We start from the raw sequence: 20,319 nt of genomic DNA, 5'->3' as shown, positions 1-20,319 counted from the left end.
GACATTTTCCCATTACGTCAGTAAAGAATAAACTGAGCCAGGTCTTATCAAAGGTTGGGGAGTCAGTATTTGATACTATTACCATGACATCGCTCAAATCTACTAACTATTCAGACAAATTATTGGTTGTATTTAAGTTATCCTAGCATACATACTAAGATATCCGGTTATAGAAAAGGTGTTCCTCCTAAGAGTACAAGATCCCCAGTTCCACTGTAGGCTCTAGGAAATTTTGAGTAAGATAGGGAATCAGAATATAAATGAAAGGGGAAACATGATAGAGTAACACCTGATAAAATGATGCTATTAAATTTTTATAATCCAAGGTATAGAAATTTTTAGTGTGTACAGTTTTAATTTGTTGGTTAGTGTGAAATGCTCATTATTTCTCTCTTTTCTGTCTCAGATACTGTAGAAAATTCTGTTACATGTCAGTGGTTATTTTTCTTGTTAGTGACCAATTTTAAATACACAAATATTCTACTTCTTTAGAGGAACAGAATTTGCTTTCTTAATTACTTGTTCATTTTGATAGCAACAGCTGATTTTGTTGGCATTATTCAAGCAACTGTATGGAGATATAACCCCATAATTGAAAAAGGCCAGGAAATTTTATATTGAGACACATATTTTCTTTCTAATTACTCCAGAAAAACAATGCTGAATGAAAGAAATCATTTCTCTGACTGCATCCTCTAATGAACTTGAGCTACTGACTGTCCTATTGTACAGCAGAAGGGTGTTTATAATGGTAGAAAATGCTATGAAAGCAACTTACAAGTCAATTCTATGACTTCATTAAAATTGTTGTCATTTAATATTAAGTTAGGTCAGAATGTGTAAACATTCTTCAAATATAGTTGATTAGATTTTGAAAACTATTCTACCTGAAAACCTTCTTTGTAGCTAAGCAATCTTCTTGAAGTATAGCAAAGGCTGACAGGCAAAACAGCTAGAGGCACTTTTACATCCACTAATACAGATGATTTACTCTGTTGGCAATTATATAAAAAAAATAATTAATTACAGCTGTGCTTACTAAATGGAGCTAGACAATTTCTTATTAACAGTCCTGTTTGTGCTATAGAACAACAACATGACCTTGAACAAGACCTTTAAAACAATAAATATTCATAGGAAGCAGAATTTCATGTTATCTGAAATTTTCTTCCAGTTATGTCCATTCTTCAGTCATTTAAGTACACCATTTAACACAGTGAACCGAATACAAAAAATAATATGCTTAGGTGAATGTCATATTTTGAACAATTTTAGTATTTTAAAAATCGAAATTAAAAAATCAATATTAAATTATTGAATCAATTAATTAGTTGACTAATAAACTGGTCAAGCAAAAACAAATAAACAAAAACCATTAAATTTTTTGAAATATCTGGAGGATAGGAGTTAGTTCTTCCCTAAATGTTTTGTAAAACTCACCTGTGAAGCCATCTGGCCCAGGGCTTTTGTGTGCAGGGAGATTTTTGATTACTGTTTCAATTTCCTTCTTTGTTATTGGTCTGTTGAGACTTTCTACTTCTTCTTGATTCAGTTTTGGAAGGTTATATGTTTCTAAAAATTTGTCCATTTCTTCTAGGTTGTCAAATTTCTTGCCATATAGTTGTTTGTAGTAATTTCTTACTATCCTTTGTCTTTCTGTGATATCAGTCGTGATTTCTCCTCTTTCATTTCTGATTTTGTTTATTTGGGTCTTCTCTCTTTTTTCCTTGATGAGCCTGGCTAGAGGCTTGTCGATTTTGTTTATTTTTTCGAAGAACCATCTCCCAGTTTCATTGATCTTTTGGATTGTTTGTCTCTATGTCATTTAATTCTGCTGTGATCTTGATGATTTCCTTTCTTCTTTTTGCCCTAGGCTTTTTTTGTTGTTGTTGTTCTAGTTCTTATAGCTTTAGGGTTAGATTTTTTATTTGAGATTCTTCTATCCTTTTCAGGTATGCTGCATTGCTATGAACTTCCCTTTCAGGACTGCTTTTCTGTGTCCCATAGGTTTTGGGCTGCTGTGTGTACATTATCATTAGTTTCTAGAAATTTCTTGATTTCTTCATAGATGTCATTGTTAACCCATTCATTATTTAATAGCATGTTATTCAATCTCCATGAGTTTGGGTGTCTTTGATTTTTTTCTCTGAGGTTGATTTTTAGTTTCAAGGCCTTGTGGTCTGAAAAGATGCTTGCTATGATTTCAATTTTCTTGAATTTGTTGAGACTTGTTTTTTGTCCTATCATGTGGTCTATCTTTGAAAATGTACCATGTGCATTTGAAAAGAATGTATATTTTGCTTCTTTGGGGTGGAAAGTTCTATATATATCAGTTAAGTCCATGTGGTTTAGTGTGTTGTTCAATGCCTGTATATCCTTGGTGTTTCTTTGTTTCGATGATCTATTGTTGATAATGGAGCATTGAAATCCACTACTATGAGTGTGTTGTTGTTAATATCCTTCTTGTGGTCTTCTAGTATTTGCTTTATGTATTTGGGTGCTCCTATGTTGGGTACATATATGTTTATCAGTATTATATCTTCTTGATGGATTGTTCCCTTAAGTATTATGAAATGTTCTTCTTTGTCTCTTTTTATTGCCCTTGCTTTGAAATCCATTTTGTCTGATATTAGGACTGCTATCTCAGCTTTTTTTTCATGCCCATTTGCTTGGAATACTTTTTTATATCCCTTTACTTTCAGTCTATGTAAATCTTTTGTTTTGAGGTGTGTTTTTTGTAGACAGCAAATAAGTGGGTCCTGTTTTCTATCCATTCTGTTACCCTATGTCTTTTAATTGGAGCATTTAATCCATTTACGTTTAAGGTTATTATTGACATGTATTTATTCATTTCCCTTTGTACCTTTGTTCCTCTCCTCTTTTTTTTCTTAGAACATTCCCTTTAGCATCTCTTGCAATGCTGGTTTGGTGGAGATGTATTCTTTTAGTCTTCCTTTGTCTTGGAAATTCCTTATTTCACCTTCCATTTTGAATGAGAGCCTTGCTGGGTAAAGTATTCTTGGCAGTAGGCCTCTGTTTTCCATTGCTTGAAAAATTTTTGACCATTCCCTTCTGGCTTGTAGTGTTTCTGTTGAGAAATCGGTTGATAGCCTTATCAGAGCTCCCTGGTATATTATTGCTGTTTTTCTCTTGCTGCTTTCAGGATTCTCTCTTTGTCTTTGAATGTTGACATTTTAATTATAATGTGCCTTGGAGTGGGTTTTTGGGGGTTCCTTTTCTTTGGAACTCTCTGTGCTTCCTGAACTTGTATAACGTTTTCTCTCATCAGGTTGGGAAAATTTTCTGTCACTATATCTCCTATCATTTTTTTTATTCCTTGTTCTTCTGATCCCTTTTTAATTCCAATTATTCTGATATTGTTTTTCATCATGCCATCCTGTAATTCCCTTATTTCTTCTTCATACTTTTTCAATCTTTTTTCATTTTGCTGTATTGTCTAGGAATTTTTCTCTACGTTATCTTCTAACTTACTATCTGATCTTCTGCTTCCTTTAGTCTGCTTTTGACTGATTCTACTGTGTTTTTCAGTTCAGACATTGAATTCTTCATTTCTTCCTGGTTCTTGTTAATAGTTTCTATGTCTTTTTTTATGCTAATGTAGTTCCCTGCAAGTTCCCTGTAATTTTCTTGGAGCTACTGGTAACTTCCTTGGAGGTTGTCATAGTTGTTTTTAAGGTTGTCGAGTATATTGAGCTTCTTCACCACCATTCTTTTGAATTCCGTGTCTGACATTTGGGCTATGTCTATTCCATCTACCTCTCTTTCTGGGTATTCCTTTTTTCTTTTCATTGAGAGGTTATTTCTGCATCTTACCATGTTGGATTCTTCTTGTTTGTTTTTAATTTGGGGTTTGTCTGCTTTGACTTTCCACCTTTGTAATATGAGATTCTTTATAGGAAATCTGGGGTTTCAGTGGTGCAGTCTCTTTGATCTCCTGAGCCTGATGTTCTTGGGGTACCCTTTATGTCATTTGTTTATGCTGTTTGGTTATATTTCAGATGCTCTTCGGTAGGATCTTCCTTCTGGCTAGTTGATTGAGAGTCACTCTATCCACTTTGTCTTGAGTTATTTTGTGGAGATGCTGTTAAAAACATAAACACACAGCCCAGGCAGGAGACCCACACCCTCAAAAATATCCCCCACCCTCTATCCTGCTATTGTCAGCCAATGAGCCAGTATTAATATAAATGCAGAGAGATTAGAGCTTTTATACTATAGGAAGAATAGATAAGAGTTGTTTTTAGGGAGGAAAAATATGAGTTTTGAGAGAGGGGATGACAGATTAATAACAGTTGAAACTATGCAAGACAGTAGGTAAATTTACATTGTATGTTAATAACAATAGATGAAAAGTATGGAAAAATGCAGAATATAGTAATAAAGTGGGATTGTATAGTATTGGATTTATATAGTAATTATATTCTATTTATTTAGAGTGAAAGGGAGGCTACACTAGACACACAAACAAATAAACAACGATTAAAGAGGAAGGATCAGAAGGAAAGACTATATGAAACAAATTAGAGAAAAAAAAATATTTTTTTCCCCTTCTTCTCTTCTCTTCTTTTTTCCCTTTTTTAAGGAAGGGAAAAAAAAAACAAGGGATGTTTTTACTCAGTTCAGCCTTTGTGTGTGGTCTTCTTTTTCTGCGTCCCCAGCTGGTCTAACGTGGCGGGTCAGAGGTTCTTGTTCCTTGCAGCAGCGGTGTGCGCCCTCAGTGGCCTGCTCAGCGTGCTCCCTTGGGGCCAGCTGGAGCCAGCCGAGGTGCATTTGCGTGCTTGCCCCTGCGCAGGCAGGGTGGCCTGAGAGCTTGCCTCAGGCCTGTGGAGCCGCGCTCCGGGAGCTGGTCTCTCGCCTCCCAGGGCCAGGCCCCAGACACTTGGGCACAGTGGAAGTGAGCGTCTGGGAGTCCCTGCTGCCTGCTGTTCCCGCACCCGCCTGGGCAGGTACAAGCAGAGCCTGAGCAAGTGGTCTGCTCTCCGGACTGGCGCCCACTGGAGCTGGGCAGGGGTGTCTGCGCACGGTCTTCTGCGTGTCCAGTGGGTCCTCCCTGCACTCGTTGGGGCACTGATCTTATGTCTGTTGGGGAGTGTCTGAGGGGCACCTGGATGTGGGGCCCCGCACACCTGGGCCAGTGAATGAGGGCACTTCCCGATGAGCACCCCCGCCACTCAAGGGGAGGGTTGCAGAGTGGAGGAGCACGCCTCTGCGCCTGCGCTCCTCAAGAATGTCCTATCACCCCCAACCTTTCCTCCCCTCTCTGCAGTCTACAAGAGAAAAATATAAAGGAGAATTATGTTCTCACTTGCACAACAGCACGCTGTCTCCTGTCCTTCAGCGCCAATGCCACCTGGTGGAGTCCCATCTCTGCCAGCGGGCAGAGATCTGCTCTTCTCCCGACTCCTCTCTGGGGAAGCCTGTGGTCGCCAAAAAGCCTTTGTGTGCTTCCCGCCGCAGCTCGGGTAGCCACCTCAGTCAGGTATCCCATCTCGTCCCTTTTTCCTCCGCTATCCTCACTAAACAGGTTGTTCCCAGATGGATTTTCTCTAATCCAGCAGTGCCAAGGCTCGACTCCTGCCAGTGTCCAGCTGCTCACTGAGATGTTCTGTCTGCAATTAGCCCAAACTGCAGACGGGTCTCGGGAGCCTGAGAGAGCAGCCTCCCCTCACTCCTCCGCCATCTTGTCCAAGCCTGAATCGACAATTGTGTAGTCTTGTGTTTAAGGAATGTCATGATTCCTGTACCCTATCAGTAGACCATAAATAAATTATTGCTTTTTCAAGAGCAACAATACATAAACATTCTTACACAACATTTCTTATGTCCATTCAGTCATTTGCTAGGACTTGGGGAAAGAAATATGAGAAAAATATAAAAGTTATTTTAAAAATTAATCTATTTTAAAATATTTTTAAAATATACTCAAATTTTTTACAATACAGAATCTTTATGAAATTATACTGCAGGATAGTTAAAATTTATGAAGAACTAGGAATTTTTTCTCTTCAGATTAAAGAGTAAAAATAACAATGCAGACAAACACACTACCAAAGTGAATTATACAGCTTACCATCTTATCAGAGAATGCAGAATATTACTTTTTTGTTGATGATTCAGGGCTATATGATTTTAAAAGTGCTATGGAGTAAGATATTGCTATACAGTAATGTTTCATGACTTACTGATACAGATGGAGATCTCTGTTCCTACATTAAATGACCTCACTCTGTTCTGCTTTATGACCTTGTCTACTTTTCAAAATTTTTGCCTTTTTCTTCCTTTTAGGCTAGCAGTCCTTATTTTTCACATTAAGCATGTCTGCTTGAAGCAAACCTTTTCTCCTCTTCTGAGATGTTACTATGATTTGCAATGACTTTGGAAAATATCTAACCAAATGTATTAGAATTATGTGTAAAATGAGAAGTGGCAAGGTATAAAAAGATAGTGAAAAGAACCTGTCATTTAATGTTAAGATCTGGGTTTTAATATTAGCTGTATGAACTTCAATAAACATTTTAACCATATAGTATTTGCTTCTTCTACTGTACTTGGGATATATTAACACATATTTCAAAGTGTTATTGTGATAATTTAATGAGGAGGTAATATGTTTGAAATCCCTCCTAAAATATAAAGCAGAATACAAATGTTTGATACGATTACTATCATCATTATCAGAATAAGATTGCCATCTAATGGCAACAGCGTAGATAACAGGTACTCTAAAAGCAAAAGCAATAGCACTAGCTGATCAAAACCACAAAGTGAACACTAATGCCACAACTGCATCCTTATTACATCTGTTACCCAGACAGTGTATTACAATGGAGCATTATGTACCTTTATTATAACTGCTCCTTCTAGAAACTAAAATCATTCACAGCTTTATATAGTGAAAACAGTAGATAGGCATCAAATCATATAATATGTATAATTTAAACCCTAGTTCTGCCACTTAACTAGATTGTAACCCCGGACCAACAGTAATGCTCTTCTGTGTTTCCATCACCTCATCCATGAAGCAAAAAGAATAATACATGTACTTCCTAAAGGCTTGTTGATAAAATTAAATGAGATCATCCAACATGCTTATAAATTATTGCTTAAAAACAAGCAAAAAACAGAAACAACTTAGTGTCTAGACCAGTCTTTGGCACAACACAGACGCTTCATTAAATAAATATAATTTTAGTTTCTTGCATGAAGTCAAAGACAAACATATATAAGCAAAGCCCATATCTGAAAAGAAGAGGAAGAGCCCGTTTGAAACAAAAGTTCCCGTGTAACTGTGATTTTAAAATTTAAAATAAATTAATTTGATTAGTCAAAAGAATCATAATCATTAAACACAGATGTCCAGACCTAGAAAAACCTGGGTCCAGGTGAGATATCTAGTACCTGTAACCTTTTATCACTCAAAGACTTCAATTTTCTCAAACCTAAAAACTTAATAAATTGGCACTTAAACTAAAAAAAGTTATGTTATTCTTTTATTTTATTTAATGTTTTAATTATATAAATTTTGAGATATGTGAATTAACTGCATGTGCTATGCCATTCTATAGTTAAAATTTGAGAAATACTATTCTTGAAAATGTTGAGATATTCCATTAAGAGAGATTGGAAAAATCATCAAAATTTGCAAGGTTGGACTCCTATTAATCCTCAGGTACAACTTATTTTATCATGCATATTGTAAAAAGTCAAATTAGCTATAGTTCTTAAAAAATATTGTATGCCAGACATGAGACAGTGCTTTCTACTGGGCTTTATAAATTTATCATTTCTCACAACAAATTTATAAGGTAGATACTTTTGTTGCTCCAATTTTCAGGTGCAGATAGGGAACCCGAGAGAGATTAAATATTTTATTCATAAATAGCCTGGCTGTTGGCTTAGATTTGTCCAGATTCCAAATTCTAGCTACTGTACTATACTTTCAAAATAAAGCGTCATATGTTTTGTAGCTTTATGTAATCAGATTGAAGATACTTCTCCCACACATTTTCTGGCCCAGACATATCAAAACTTGTAAAAACCTATAGTTTATTTTTTATAGTTTTCCCTGTCTGAATGTTGTAATTTGCATATTACCATTCATACTAGCAAAGCCACTAGGGTTTGATCTCTGCCATCAAAAATTAATAGCAAAAATTATCTCCTTAATTAATACGCACAGGAGGAGTTCCTAATTCACTGCAGAATTTGATATTGCTTGTTCATCAGACTCAAAATAGTTTAGCAACTACCTAATTAATTTCTAATTGATATCATTGGGCCACTACTTCCCCATTTGCATCTGGACATATACCAAGAGTTACTGTCCTAGGTGTTTTTAGATATAGTGTCTAAAATAACAAAAACAATATAAAATTTCATCACTTTATCATCTAAATGACCATTCTGGTATTTTTATCAAAGAATGATATCTATCTAAAATATATTTTCAATTGAATAACTCATCTGCAAATTGTTAAGACCAGATTTCATACAAAGTAAGAGCCTGTTTTCACTCTGAATATTAAGAATTTGGGTTAATAAGTTTTAAAGTATTTAACATAGGACTTATTCTTTCTTTGAGAAACTGCTATTTTAAATATGTAGTAGTATTTTGGACATATGAGTAATATCTGGAAAAATGCTTTCTTGCATTTCAATTAATTGCTTTTAACACAAAGAAATATCTGTTATAAGCAAAGTATCAAAAAATTAATTGGTAGATATGATAGAGAGACAGAGAGAGAGAAAGACATTAATTTGTTGTTTCACTTATTTATGCATTCATTGGTTGCTTCTTGTCTGTGCCCTGACCAGAGATCAAAATTGCAACGTTGGCTTATCTGGATGACACTCTAACCAATAGAGCTACTGGGCCAGACCCCTAATTCTTGAGTAACAGGTACTAACGAAACACTTAAACACAACATTACAAAGAATTTAGATAATAAAAGTTCAAATCAGAAAGCATATTTTAAAATACTATATAATAATGATGAATCATTAAGAAATTAAGGACTATGGGGAAAAAAAACAATGATAGGACAAACTCTTTGACAAGGAATTAAAACTAAGATTTCAAAAGGAGTAACTAACTTGTACTGGGCTCCTATTTTATCCTAGTCAACTGTGAAAGGCACTTTACATATAAATATGTCACCCACTTAGGTAGGATGATATTTTAAGATAGATATTATTATTGTCATTTTAAAAAGAGGGCAGTAGGTTCAGAAAGATTGGATCACTTGCCAAAGGCCACTTTGACAAAATTGAATTTCTAACTTGGATGTGTCTCATCCAAGTGGCTATTCTCTTTTCATATTAATTTGTAGTTTCTTTAATTTGAATGGATCTTTAAAATGAAATTTCCTCTCTGAGAGTTATTGTGAGGATTAACTTGAGATAACTGAGGAAAAGAGCTTAACTCATTATAGGCACATAGTTTCCCTTGCCATCAGTTTAGATCTCCAGCTACTAATTGCTAAAGCTTTTACACAACCCACTCCTGGGATTAACATGGAAGCCAAGGAACGAAATAGAGAACTCAAAATCTTATTCTTGTTCTTTATAAGACAGTATGTACTGTTTGATATTTAACTGGCATTTTGAGACCATCTATTTGTAAAAAATTTACTCAGTTACTCAAGGGTTACATTTTACAGTTAATTTTGGAGGACTCATCAGGAACAGTGCTGAACATTAGACGTTGTATTAAACTTTATGGTATTTATCTTATGTCTGAGGAAAATGCTTTCCAACATGTACTTTACTCTCAATATTAAAATTATCTGAGGAATATGAACTATATATGAAGAACTAGGTTTAATCTTTGTATTAGGCAAAATCCTCATAAAGCTCCAAGCTTGGCTACACTGCTGTGTCAACATTTAGAACTGCTTCTACTGAACATGGTGTTACTAGCTTGTACTGAAAGTAGTTGCTGAAGAAATTGTTCTTGAAAGCAAATTATTTATACCTTATAAGACAAGTGAGCAAAATACATTTCAGCTCTTAGTAATAAGAATTTCTTTATTTAAAAAATGCATTGGTTGGTTGACTAAATGATAGCATATAATTTGAATCTTTTACTGGTTGTGTTTCTCTCTCACACATACCAACAGAACACGCCAAGTAATATTTTCCACTAATTGTAGTAATACTAATATATATTTTGTTTGCCAACCTTACCTGTAACTTCACCTTATTTTTTATATCTTTCTTTTATTGTTACCCTGTTTTCCTCAAATGATTATTACTTTGCAAGATGTTTCAATAATTTATTTTTAAAACCTGAACAAAAATATTTAAAATTACTTTCAAAATTTGAGCAAAAACATATTGTTGGTATTTTTCCTTTGACAGATTGTATAGTTCACAATATGTATTTCACTGTAAAGAAATACTTCAGGTCACTTATCTGAGTCTTAGACATAATGCATTTTGTTATAGCACTTTATTTTTTCCCCAAACACTGTTGAGGTATATCTAACCAACATCACTGCGAACATGTCCCATGACTCAGTTGTAACAAAAGCAACACCATAACAACATAATTAACAGAGTGAAGACAGATATAAAAGTTTTGTTGGGTCAATAATATATTTTTAATTTATCAAGGTATAAATGATAGTATATTATATTTTTTAATTAAAATAACTACTTAGCTATATATGCATTATACATTATTAATTAAATAGAAAAACAATAGATATAACATTTTACCACAAGAGAAATAAAATGCCTGGTATTAAAAGAATTTTATAAGCCTGTACTTGAAATATTAAGCACATTAATTATTCATAAGTAATATTATCCAGTTGAGTAATTTAAGCATTAAAGAAAATGTAATAAAAAATATCTGGAAGGCTTATCCATAGGCTAAGCTTTTAGATTAGAATTTATAAAGATAAAAAATCAGATAATGCCAAGATAAGAGTAAGTTACTTAAAAGTTGCTTTTATTTATTTTTTCTCCTCAAAGCAACTCTCTTTGTGGGAATTCTCTTTGAATTCATATTTCTTCCATTATCTGAAACTGTCCTTTCTTGCTTTCATTAAAAAAAATAATATCCACTTACTGCACTATAAAATAGATATTTAATTTGTACTATTGTTTGTACTACCCCTCCATTTACAAAGTAAGTGTGTTAATTTAGTACTCTACAGGTATATTTATATAATCAAAGGATTCCTGGTAACTTTATTCAAATTGTCCATTGCAGTTGTTAAAAAACAAATTTTTAAAAACCTACTGTAAACTTACAATTCTCTTTTAGATGAGAATAAATAGCAAAGAATGAATAAAAAGCATATTAAAGATGTCCAGAATTATTATTATGACTAAAATAATAAATAGCCATCTTTATCAAGGTGGGTAGAGTCATAAGCACAAAATTAAACATGATAAAATATACATACACATATCCAAATGTGTAAGTATGTGAACATTTCTATGTCAGATCTTGAACCATACAACTCAAACAGGCTTTTCCTCTTTTGTTTCTTGGTATTCTGATATTTTATTTGGCTGGTTGATATACTTTAGGACTACTGCTCAAAGTACAGGTAGTATTGTACATATATTATGCATTTTATTGTCTTTTAGAGTGTCTCTTTGCATGTTAAATAAACCAGTATGAACAGTATTCAATATACACATTTTGAGAAATGAAATTTTTAAATCAGAAATTGTCAAACTTTGTCCATTAAAATAAATTTCTTAATTAAAAGTGTTTGATTTTCTATTAGGAGAAAATATTAAATTTTACTGAGTTTGTTGCTGGCAATCTCATCATGCCATCATTCCCTCTCTCTTCATCTTGATATTTCCTATAAAATTGTAGTTTAATCAAGAAACTTCAGTAGCCTTAAATACCCGTGGGCAGCAGTGGTAGGACTGGGTACTTCTCTAGGCATTAAGAGGGACAGACTATCTAGTTGTTACACTTTTAGTGACATTAAGATTGAATAGTGGGTTCAGGTACTGTCAGTCTAATCTAACTTTGCAAAATTCTCCAACAAGAACATATCCTTAAAATCGTGCTACAACAAATAATAGACACCTTCATTATTCCTTGTAATGACTGCTTAATATACCACTGTACATTCGACAGGTGTCCTGTTGAAAAATAGATTTAAGTTGTTTCCAATATTTTGTTATTACATATTTTACAATAAATAGTTATTTTCATACATTATTTTGCATATTTCCACTGACTTTGGATTAAATTTCTAAAAGTTGGAAAACTGGATCTAAAGGTAAATGCTAGAGACTGATGAAATTCCTTCCATATAGTGCACATTCACACCAGGAGTAACTCTTTATGATAAATATGAATGACAAAATCACATAAGATATTGCATAAAAGTGAGAAAAATCTATATTAAAAAATGGTTATTCTGTTTGTATTCAATTGAAAAAAAAGTAAGTAGCTTCTTGTTGATATTAACCTAAAATAAAGTGTAAAAATTAACAATACTGTTAGTGCATTTTTTGAGAATTATTAATATGATATTATAAAAAATGTAAGAATACTGCATGAACAAAATTCATCACAAAATATTAGAGGCTGAAAATTATATGTAAATCCTAATATGTAAAAACATGGACACTAAAATCCAAGAGTTTGATTTTCTCAAATGTATACAGTAGGACCCAAAATTTCTTAGCTCCAATTTAATTTTATTTCTACTTTGGCTTGAAAAAAACTATGCTAAAGGTATTGCTTATAATAAAAAATGAAATCAAAGTTTGTAGTCAAATATCTAAATTTGAAAAAATAATTTATTCCTATAACAGCTTCAAAGAGAATAATTTGGTACATGAAGCCATGGCATTTTATGCTTTAATATAAATTTAAAGCATTAAAAATAAAATGGACTCCTTTATTAATTCATTCAACAAGAATTTATCTCATACTATAATTCTATGTGTGTATATGCGTTTATGAGTATGTATTGTGGTTACTTTCAGTAATTATTAATTTTGTGGTCAACTCTATTGCATCAACATGAACCTTGCAGTTATTATTAAAGTAACTAAGATTTGAAACAATAAATCTAGATCCACAAATCATCCATTTGGTTATATAAAGTACATTAAAAATCAGAATTTTAATTATTATTTTATTCTAAATATATTAACTATTTCATTAAGTGTTTAATTAGTATTTCCTTCTTTTAAACAACTTTTAATTTATAGGTTTTCTTTTAAAATTTATAATTATCTTACAACAGGATTTATATTTTTATAATAGATTTTAAGATAACCAGAATCGTGAATCAATGATACCTAGCAAGTGCCTTGCATAAATACAAACTGAGAGCTGAAAAGCCTGAACTCAGCCTAAACAATATTTATCTTATCAATGAAAGCTAAATGACTAGGATCAGAATTGTAGAACATTGTGCATTTATTCAATACTTACCAGAAGGATGAAGATTCTGTTCCTCTAATAATTCTAGATCAAGCATTAGATCATCTTCATCCAATTCACAAGATCCCAAATTATTTAAAACATCCTGAAGAAAAAGCAAAATCAATAGTTAGAAACCAAAACACTCAAACACTGAGAAAATATTCACATGAAGATGCTATGAAGCAAAAAATATATATATTTATATCAAATTAGAAGTGAAAAGTTTTAACTGATACACAGAAATTTTTTCATTAGCTTTAAGGTTGTCAGCCCAATAAAAATTATAAGAATTATCACAAAAATCTTAACTTTTCCAATTACTTGCATGTTAGCTTTTTAAAAAGACACGTATAATTAAACAGAAATATATATGTAAGCAACTGTCCAAAATATTAGAATACAGAAAAGTACTTGTTTTAATAAAAACTCCTTTAACAAACAGATGAGATTTTACTTAATAAAATGCACAAAATGGATATGTTTTTCAAATGTATGGAAGCCTATGAACTTCAAATTTTGACTATTTTTCTAATCTTTATCTTTCAAATCTGTGTGATATTCTTATAATATATTTAATAAATTATTTCTCAAGCAACTTTTGTAGAGTGCCAAATACAAGACATTATTTTAGATCATATTTGGAATTGGGGATTCAGGTATTATTCAGTCATTTACTTTAGATTAGAATGATGAATGAAAGTAATAAAACAATTAGATTAAAAGTTAAAGTTGATTTTTGTAATGTCATAAACATCAGAGTTAGATGTTCTGGTTTTCTTTTTAAGAGGGCAAGCAGCAAAGTAAACTAGAAGGTTATGTTGAGAAGTCTTGAAGATAAACAGTGATATACAAAAGTAGGGATTCTTGAGAGAAGAATAAAGAATTTATTTGTGTATATAGACAGGTAGTAAATATTAAGAAAAGCAAGAACTTATATTTAGGGACTAAGATTGAAATTAGAATAGTACAAAAGAGGATAGAAAAAAGATCTAAATACTAAATAATATCACATCTCCAGATTATTTTTCTGTTGATTTGAATGTTACCATAATTCATATTTAAAGAAGTAAATATTTATTATGAAAAGCATTATTGTCCTATGTACAATGTTTCTTATTTCTTCTTCAATAAATGCCTCTCCTTTTCATAGTACATGGCTGGATACATTCTGGACATGTTATATATATGTATATATATGATTATCTATATATTATACGTGTACACATACACATGCACACATACTCTGTGGCAGGGATAGCTCCCTGAGAGTAAGTTGTTTATTTATATAGCATCAAAAAGATGTCATAAGATATAGGCATCAAAAGATAAGCAGCTATCCTCAATATGCAAAAATATTTTTTGAATTTGAAACAACCAAAGAAACATATTTGAAGTTAGGTGGGGAAAAGGCAGAATTTTAAGAAGGGAAACTTTGTACAAAATATCCATTAGTGTTTATTAAGCATTATCCAAATGGGAGCGTCTTAATCTGATAGTCAAGAATACATTGGTTAGGATCCAAGATGGAAGCTCCGTCCACTTGATCCCAGACCAGTCTTGCAGCTAAACCACAGAGCAACCATCTCAAAAATCCAGCAGAGAGTGAGTGACAGCGTGGGGGAGCGAGTGTGTACATGGACGAGAGTGCAGGCAGTATGTGTGAGTGGGCATGAGCCTGCCTGCCTGCAGGGCACTTGGGAGTAGGCTTCCCAGGCTCTCCCAGGGGAGCAACTGCCACTGCAGCCCAACCCACCACTTCTGCCTGTGAAGATTGGGGGTGACTGTAGAGCAGCCCAGGAGCTGTGAGCCCCAGGAGTAAAGAGGCGGCTGGGGAAGTGCTGGCTGCAGAAACAGTGCAGTGAGAGCCGACGCCCAGAGACTGAGAACACCTGGAGGGAGCAGAGCACCTGTGAGTGTGCGCAGCAGCTCTGCAAACAAAGAACTCAGAGGGATAGTCAAGCTGAAGGAAATGTGGGACCCGACCCAACAGGGCCTTACAGAGTAGAGAGTTCCCGCCCGAGACTCCAGTGAGAGAGCAGCAGGCTGGGGACTGGACTGCAGGGAGCCGAACACCTGAGATTTGCTGCAGCCAGGCTGGTCCCTCACAGATGGGTGAGCCCAAGCCCCACCTGCGGGATTACAGGCTCTGCAGATCACTGAGGCCAGGCTCAGGACCCCCCTGCTGGGCGAATCTCCACAGGGGAAAGAAGAAAAAGCTCTGAAAGGTCCCTTTATCAGACACTACAAACTCCACTGTTCCTCAGAATCAGAGCCCAGAAAGTAGAGACAGGCACAACAAGGTATGTTCAGGGCCCACCCAGACTCAGCACCTAGAAAGAGGTTCTGTCTGCGCCAAGCAGAGAAGAGTTGCCCCTTTTACACAGATTGGCCCATCACAGGAAATGGACAGCTAATTCTCCAGAAACCACAAGTAATTAGAAAGAATCTGAAATAGATCAAACCGTGTGGCGAGGGGGCAGGGAAACACTCCCACCATCTTCCCTGAAGACTGAACAGTGCCCCCCAGGAGTGACAAAGGGTTCCCACCCTTGAGATCACAACTGAGGCCCCCTCTGGAGGCTGGTGGAGAAGGTACTGGCAGTCCCTTCTGTCATTAAATGAACTACTCCTGGGTTGATGGAAAGCTGGCAGGGCAGAACACCAAGGACCAGCCAAAATTGAAGACAGGCATAGAAGACTGTCGATCTCATGCAGTCTTGAACAGGCTGCCTAGGGCCAGATTAGGAAACCATCTGACATTTCCATGGGCAGATCCAGAAAGAGTTAACAGTGGTAAATATCAGATTCTACCATGGTCTTCTTCATGATTTGCATTATTTCTTCTCCTGCAAGGGTTTATAACATTCGTTTATTTTCCTTCACGTATGTGTCTATTATTTCACTAGTTTGCATATATTAACTTCAAATTTTATATTTTGCTCCTCCCTTCTCTTACTCCGTTTTACCTTTTTTCCTTCCTTTTCTTTTTGTTTTAAATTTTATTTTTTCTCTTGCTATGACTTGTTTCTATTCCGCACTCTTACATTTCTCCCCCTCCTGCCTCTCAAAGCTTTTTTTCTTGTCATTAGTCATCTCACATTCTTTATCCCATTCTTAAATTACCCGTATTATCTCTCCACCTTCATCAAAGGTTGTTCATTGGTTGTTGATATAGTGTTTGTTGTTGCATTTCTTCAATTTTATTTCTAGATCTTCACTATTTTTGTATTTCAAATCTTAAATTTTAACATCTCCCTCTCCTACTCTATTTTACCTTCCCCCTGCTCTGTTTTTTTGTTGTTGTTGTTGTTGTTTTTTTTTTTCATTTAAATTTTTAATTTTTCTTGGTCTTAGCCTGGTTTGCATTCCTCACTCTTAGTGTAACTTTTCCCTCTATCCTCTCAAAATCTCTTTTCTTTCTTCTATACATCACATGAGCTTTTCTTTCTTTTTTCATTCTTATTCCCATTTGATCTATATTAATATTTGCTCATTTATTGTTGATACTACTGTGGTGCATTTTTTTCTTCAGTTTTTTCCTATTTTTCCATTGTATTATTTCAAATTTCTGTTTAAACCTAACAATATGCTCTCCCTTCTCTTACTCCATTCTGCCTTTGTCCCTCCCTTTTTATTTATAATGTAAATTTTACTTTTTTTCTTTCTTTGACTTGTTTCTACTCCCTATTCTTATTATTTCTCCTCCTTTGACCCTCTCAAAGTAATTTTTATTCCAGTTAGTCATCTCATATTTATTTTTCCTTTCTTATAATAGTCTCAATTTCTTTACACCTTTATTAAAATTTGTGCATTTGCTGTTGAAAGTGTGGACATGGATAGTAGGTGTGGGTTTATTTATTGTATTGTTTTGTTTTGTTTTGGCAGCACCTGTACAACAGCATACAAGATGTTGTGTGTGGTGTGACTCTTGGTCAGCTAACCAGAAGGAAGGACCCACCAAAGAATGACTTAACAACCAAACCCAATTACAACCAGAGAGTGCACATAAATGGTATAAAGGGCATCCCAAGAGCATCAAGTTTAGGCTATCAAGGAGACTGCATCACTGAATCCCACAGGTATCATACCATAGAGGCCACACCATGAAGACAGGGGGTCAAAGCACATGATCTTTTCAAGGTTGGATTGCTCAATTTTCTTTTGAATTTTGACAATTTAATACATCCACACACAGTTCAAAATATTTAAACCCTGCCACTGTTCTTCCAACATTTAAGAAAAATAACACAAAGTGAAGGACTTAAATTTGAAGAACTCACTACACTTACAATTTTATTTTTACTTTGTAGGTGACCATTGACATTTAGTAATAGGGTCCCATTTACTATTGGTCCAGATCAGTGGTTCTCAACCTTCCTAATGCCATGACCCTTTAATACAGTTCCTCATGTTGTGGTGACCCCCAACCATAAAATTATTTTTGTTGCTACTTCATAACTGTAATTTTGCTACTGTTATGAATCATAATGTAAGTATCTGATATGCAGGATGTATTTTCATTGTTACAGATTGAACATAATTAAAGCATAGTGATTAATCACAAAAACAATATGTAATTATATACGTGTTTTCCAATGATCTTAGGAGACCCCTGTGAAAGGGTCGTTCGACCCCCAAAGGGGTAGCAACTCACAGGTTGAGAATCGCTGGTCTAGATGAACTAATTTTAAAACTGCTCATTCTAAGTTGTCTCACTTTGGTACCTTGCTTGCTAAGCAACTTCCTTATTAGTGTGGAAAGAGTCTTTGAAGCTGATAAAACCTCATAAGAAGAGGAAAGTAGATGCAGCAACATGATATGTTACAGAAGAAAAATCAATGTGAACTCATAAACCTGAAAAGACATCTATTTTCCAGATCTCTCCTTAAAAGAAACTAATAGCAGCAATAATATTTCTGCCCTCTGCCAGCACTTATGGGCAAACAAAATACTTGTTGTTCAATATCTACCAATAAAATTGTTTTAAAAAAACTCTTCAGTTATTATGAAAAGAAAAAAAAAAGAATATGTCTGGTACATTTATTTTTGGTGCCATAAAACAAAGTTTATCTAAAATAAAGTTGGAAGCCATTTTGAAAGACTCAGAAAAGTAACCTAAATGGCTTCTCCCTGGTTAATATCTGAAATTACAAATATCAAAAAACAAAAAGCATTATGGCTGAATAAAACAATTTCAGTCTGTCAAAGGGTAAGAGTAGATAATGCTAAAACAGAAAAGTTAGTATGAAAGATATAAATAGACATTATGCTATACACTCAAAAACCACAAACAGGGAATATCTAATTTCTATTGCTCTTAATAAATACTTAATATGTGGGGTTTCTCTAATAATATGTGCATCTGTAATATGAAGACATGTATTTCCATCTCTATTAGGAAAGACTAGTAAGGAAAGTAATAGCATCAAATACAGTAGTTCTGTAACAATAATAGAAAAGACTGATCAGCACTAATGGTAACAGATAATAACTAAGTAAAAAAGAAGTCTGGCATTTAATTAACAATACTGATTATACCAAGTATCTAAGAGGGCATAACTGTATATTTCAGACATTTTATAAGTTAGCAAAATATCTGGAAGTGGTAACTAAGCAGAAATAGTCTCTTACTTCCTGGTAGACAAAAACTTAATAGCTCTATATAATAAAGATATAATAAGAAAAGTCCTGAGCTGTCACCAAGCATAACACTTGGCACCAACAAGGTGCTCTGTAATGATCCTAGTGGTTTATTTTACAGATGATGCTTAGAGAGGGAAATCCATTTGACCCAAGACAGTGCTACATGTAGGATCCTTGGTTCTGTGCTTTAAAGATCCTTCCCTGGACCTCCTCTAGTTGCTGTGCAACACCCACAGGGTGAGGCCATGTGGCCCAGTGGCCCAGGAGTTGTGCCAACCAGAGCCCATACCCCCTTTCAGACCATACTGTAAGGGGTAAAGCCCCCATTTCCTTGCTCAAAGGGTTTCAGCCTCTCTTCCAGAGCCTTTTCCCTGGGTCCCTCCTCCCAGAGTGCTGGTGTGGGCACCCCTAGGCTCAAAGTGGGGCAAAAGGGCAGCTTTTGTGAGTACGACTTTGGATTTGTGACGAATAGGGCCCCACAGGTGACCTGAGGCCTTTGTGGTACAAGGCAGAGCCTAGGGCAGTTTATTAGTTATTGCTAGTGTAAAAAAGAATTGCATGTCCATCTTTGCTAAATTTGGGAAGTTTTCCTCATTTTTTTCAATCCTTGCTTCCTCATTCTGCATTGGTTGACTGTTATTTTATTTCTTATGTTCCAAATCATTGATTTGAACCCCAGTTTCCTTCCCTTCCTGGTAGATAAAAACTTAATAGCGCTATATAATAAAGATATAATTAGAAAATTCCTGAGTTAATAACATTAATATACCAGAGATGCATATATCATAATAATAGGAATATTGGTATGTAACACAAGCAATTAGAACTTATGCAAATGACTTTGAGAGGGGACACTAATATTGCATAAAATTAAAAGCTGGGGTTGAACTTTAAAAAAATCATATAATAGGGAAAATTTAATTAAAAAATAAAGTCCAACCTGATGGCCAGTATCTTGAGTTTAAATCATCTCTGAATGTACTGACTGGACAAAAAATTACCTAGTTAACAACCCAGAATAGATAAAATTTAATAGATAACTTTATTTTAAGTTTGGTATGGTTATTAAGTCCTAGGAAAGTACAAAAAATAGACTCAGTTATTTCTGAAATCTCAGGGAAATATGAAGATTCCACATCAGCAAAGTGTAAGAAAGAAAAAGATAAATGTAAATCACTAGTATAAGGACATTTGTAACCAGTTTTAGGGAAAGCATATTGATTTGCTTTGGGATCACTATA

At 34.3% G+C, this 20,319-nt stretch overlaps 1 protein-coding gene across 2 annotated transcripts in view; it reads right to left on the bottom strand.

The window, feature by feature from the left end:
- The window catches only part of CCSER1 (coiled-coil serine rich protein 1), a 733,000-nt gene that overhangs the window by 464,435 nt on the left and 248,246 nt on the right, over positions 1-20,319 (bottom strand). For both annotated transcript variants that reach the window (XM_090267946.1, XM_090267945.1), the window contains exon 4: positions 13,445-13,538. In XM_090267946.1, coding sequence (XP_090124072.1) covers positions 13,445-13,538 — 94 coding nt within the window. The remainder of the gene's footprint in view (positions 1-13,444; positions 13,539-20,319) is intronic.

This window comes from Furipterus horrens, unplaced genomic scaffold (assembly GCF_987537825.1).
Source record: "Furipterus horrens unplaced genomic scaffold, mFurHor1.1.pri manual_scaffold_2, whole genome shotgun sequence".
Classification (NCBI taxonomy): Eukaryota; Metazoa; Chordata; class Mammalia; order Chiroptera; family Furipteridae; genus Furipterus; species Furipterus horrens.
This window is presented reverse-complemented; position numbering and strand designations above follow the sequence as displayed.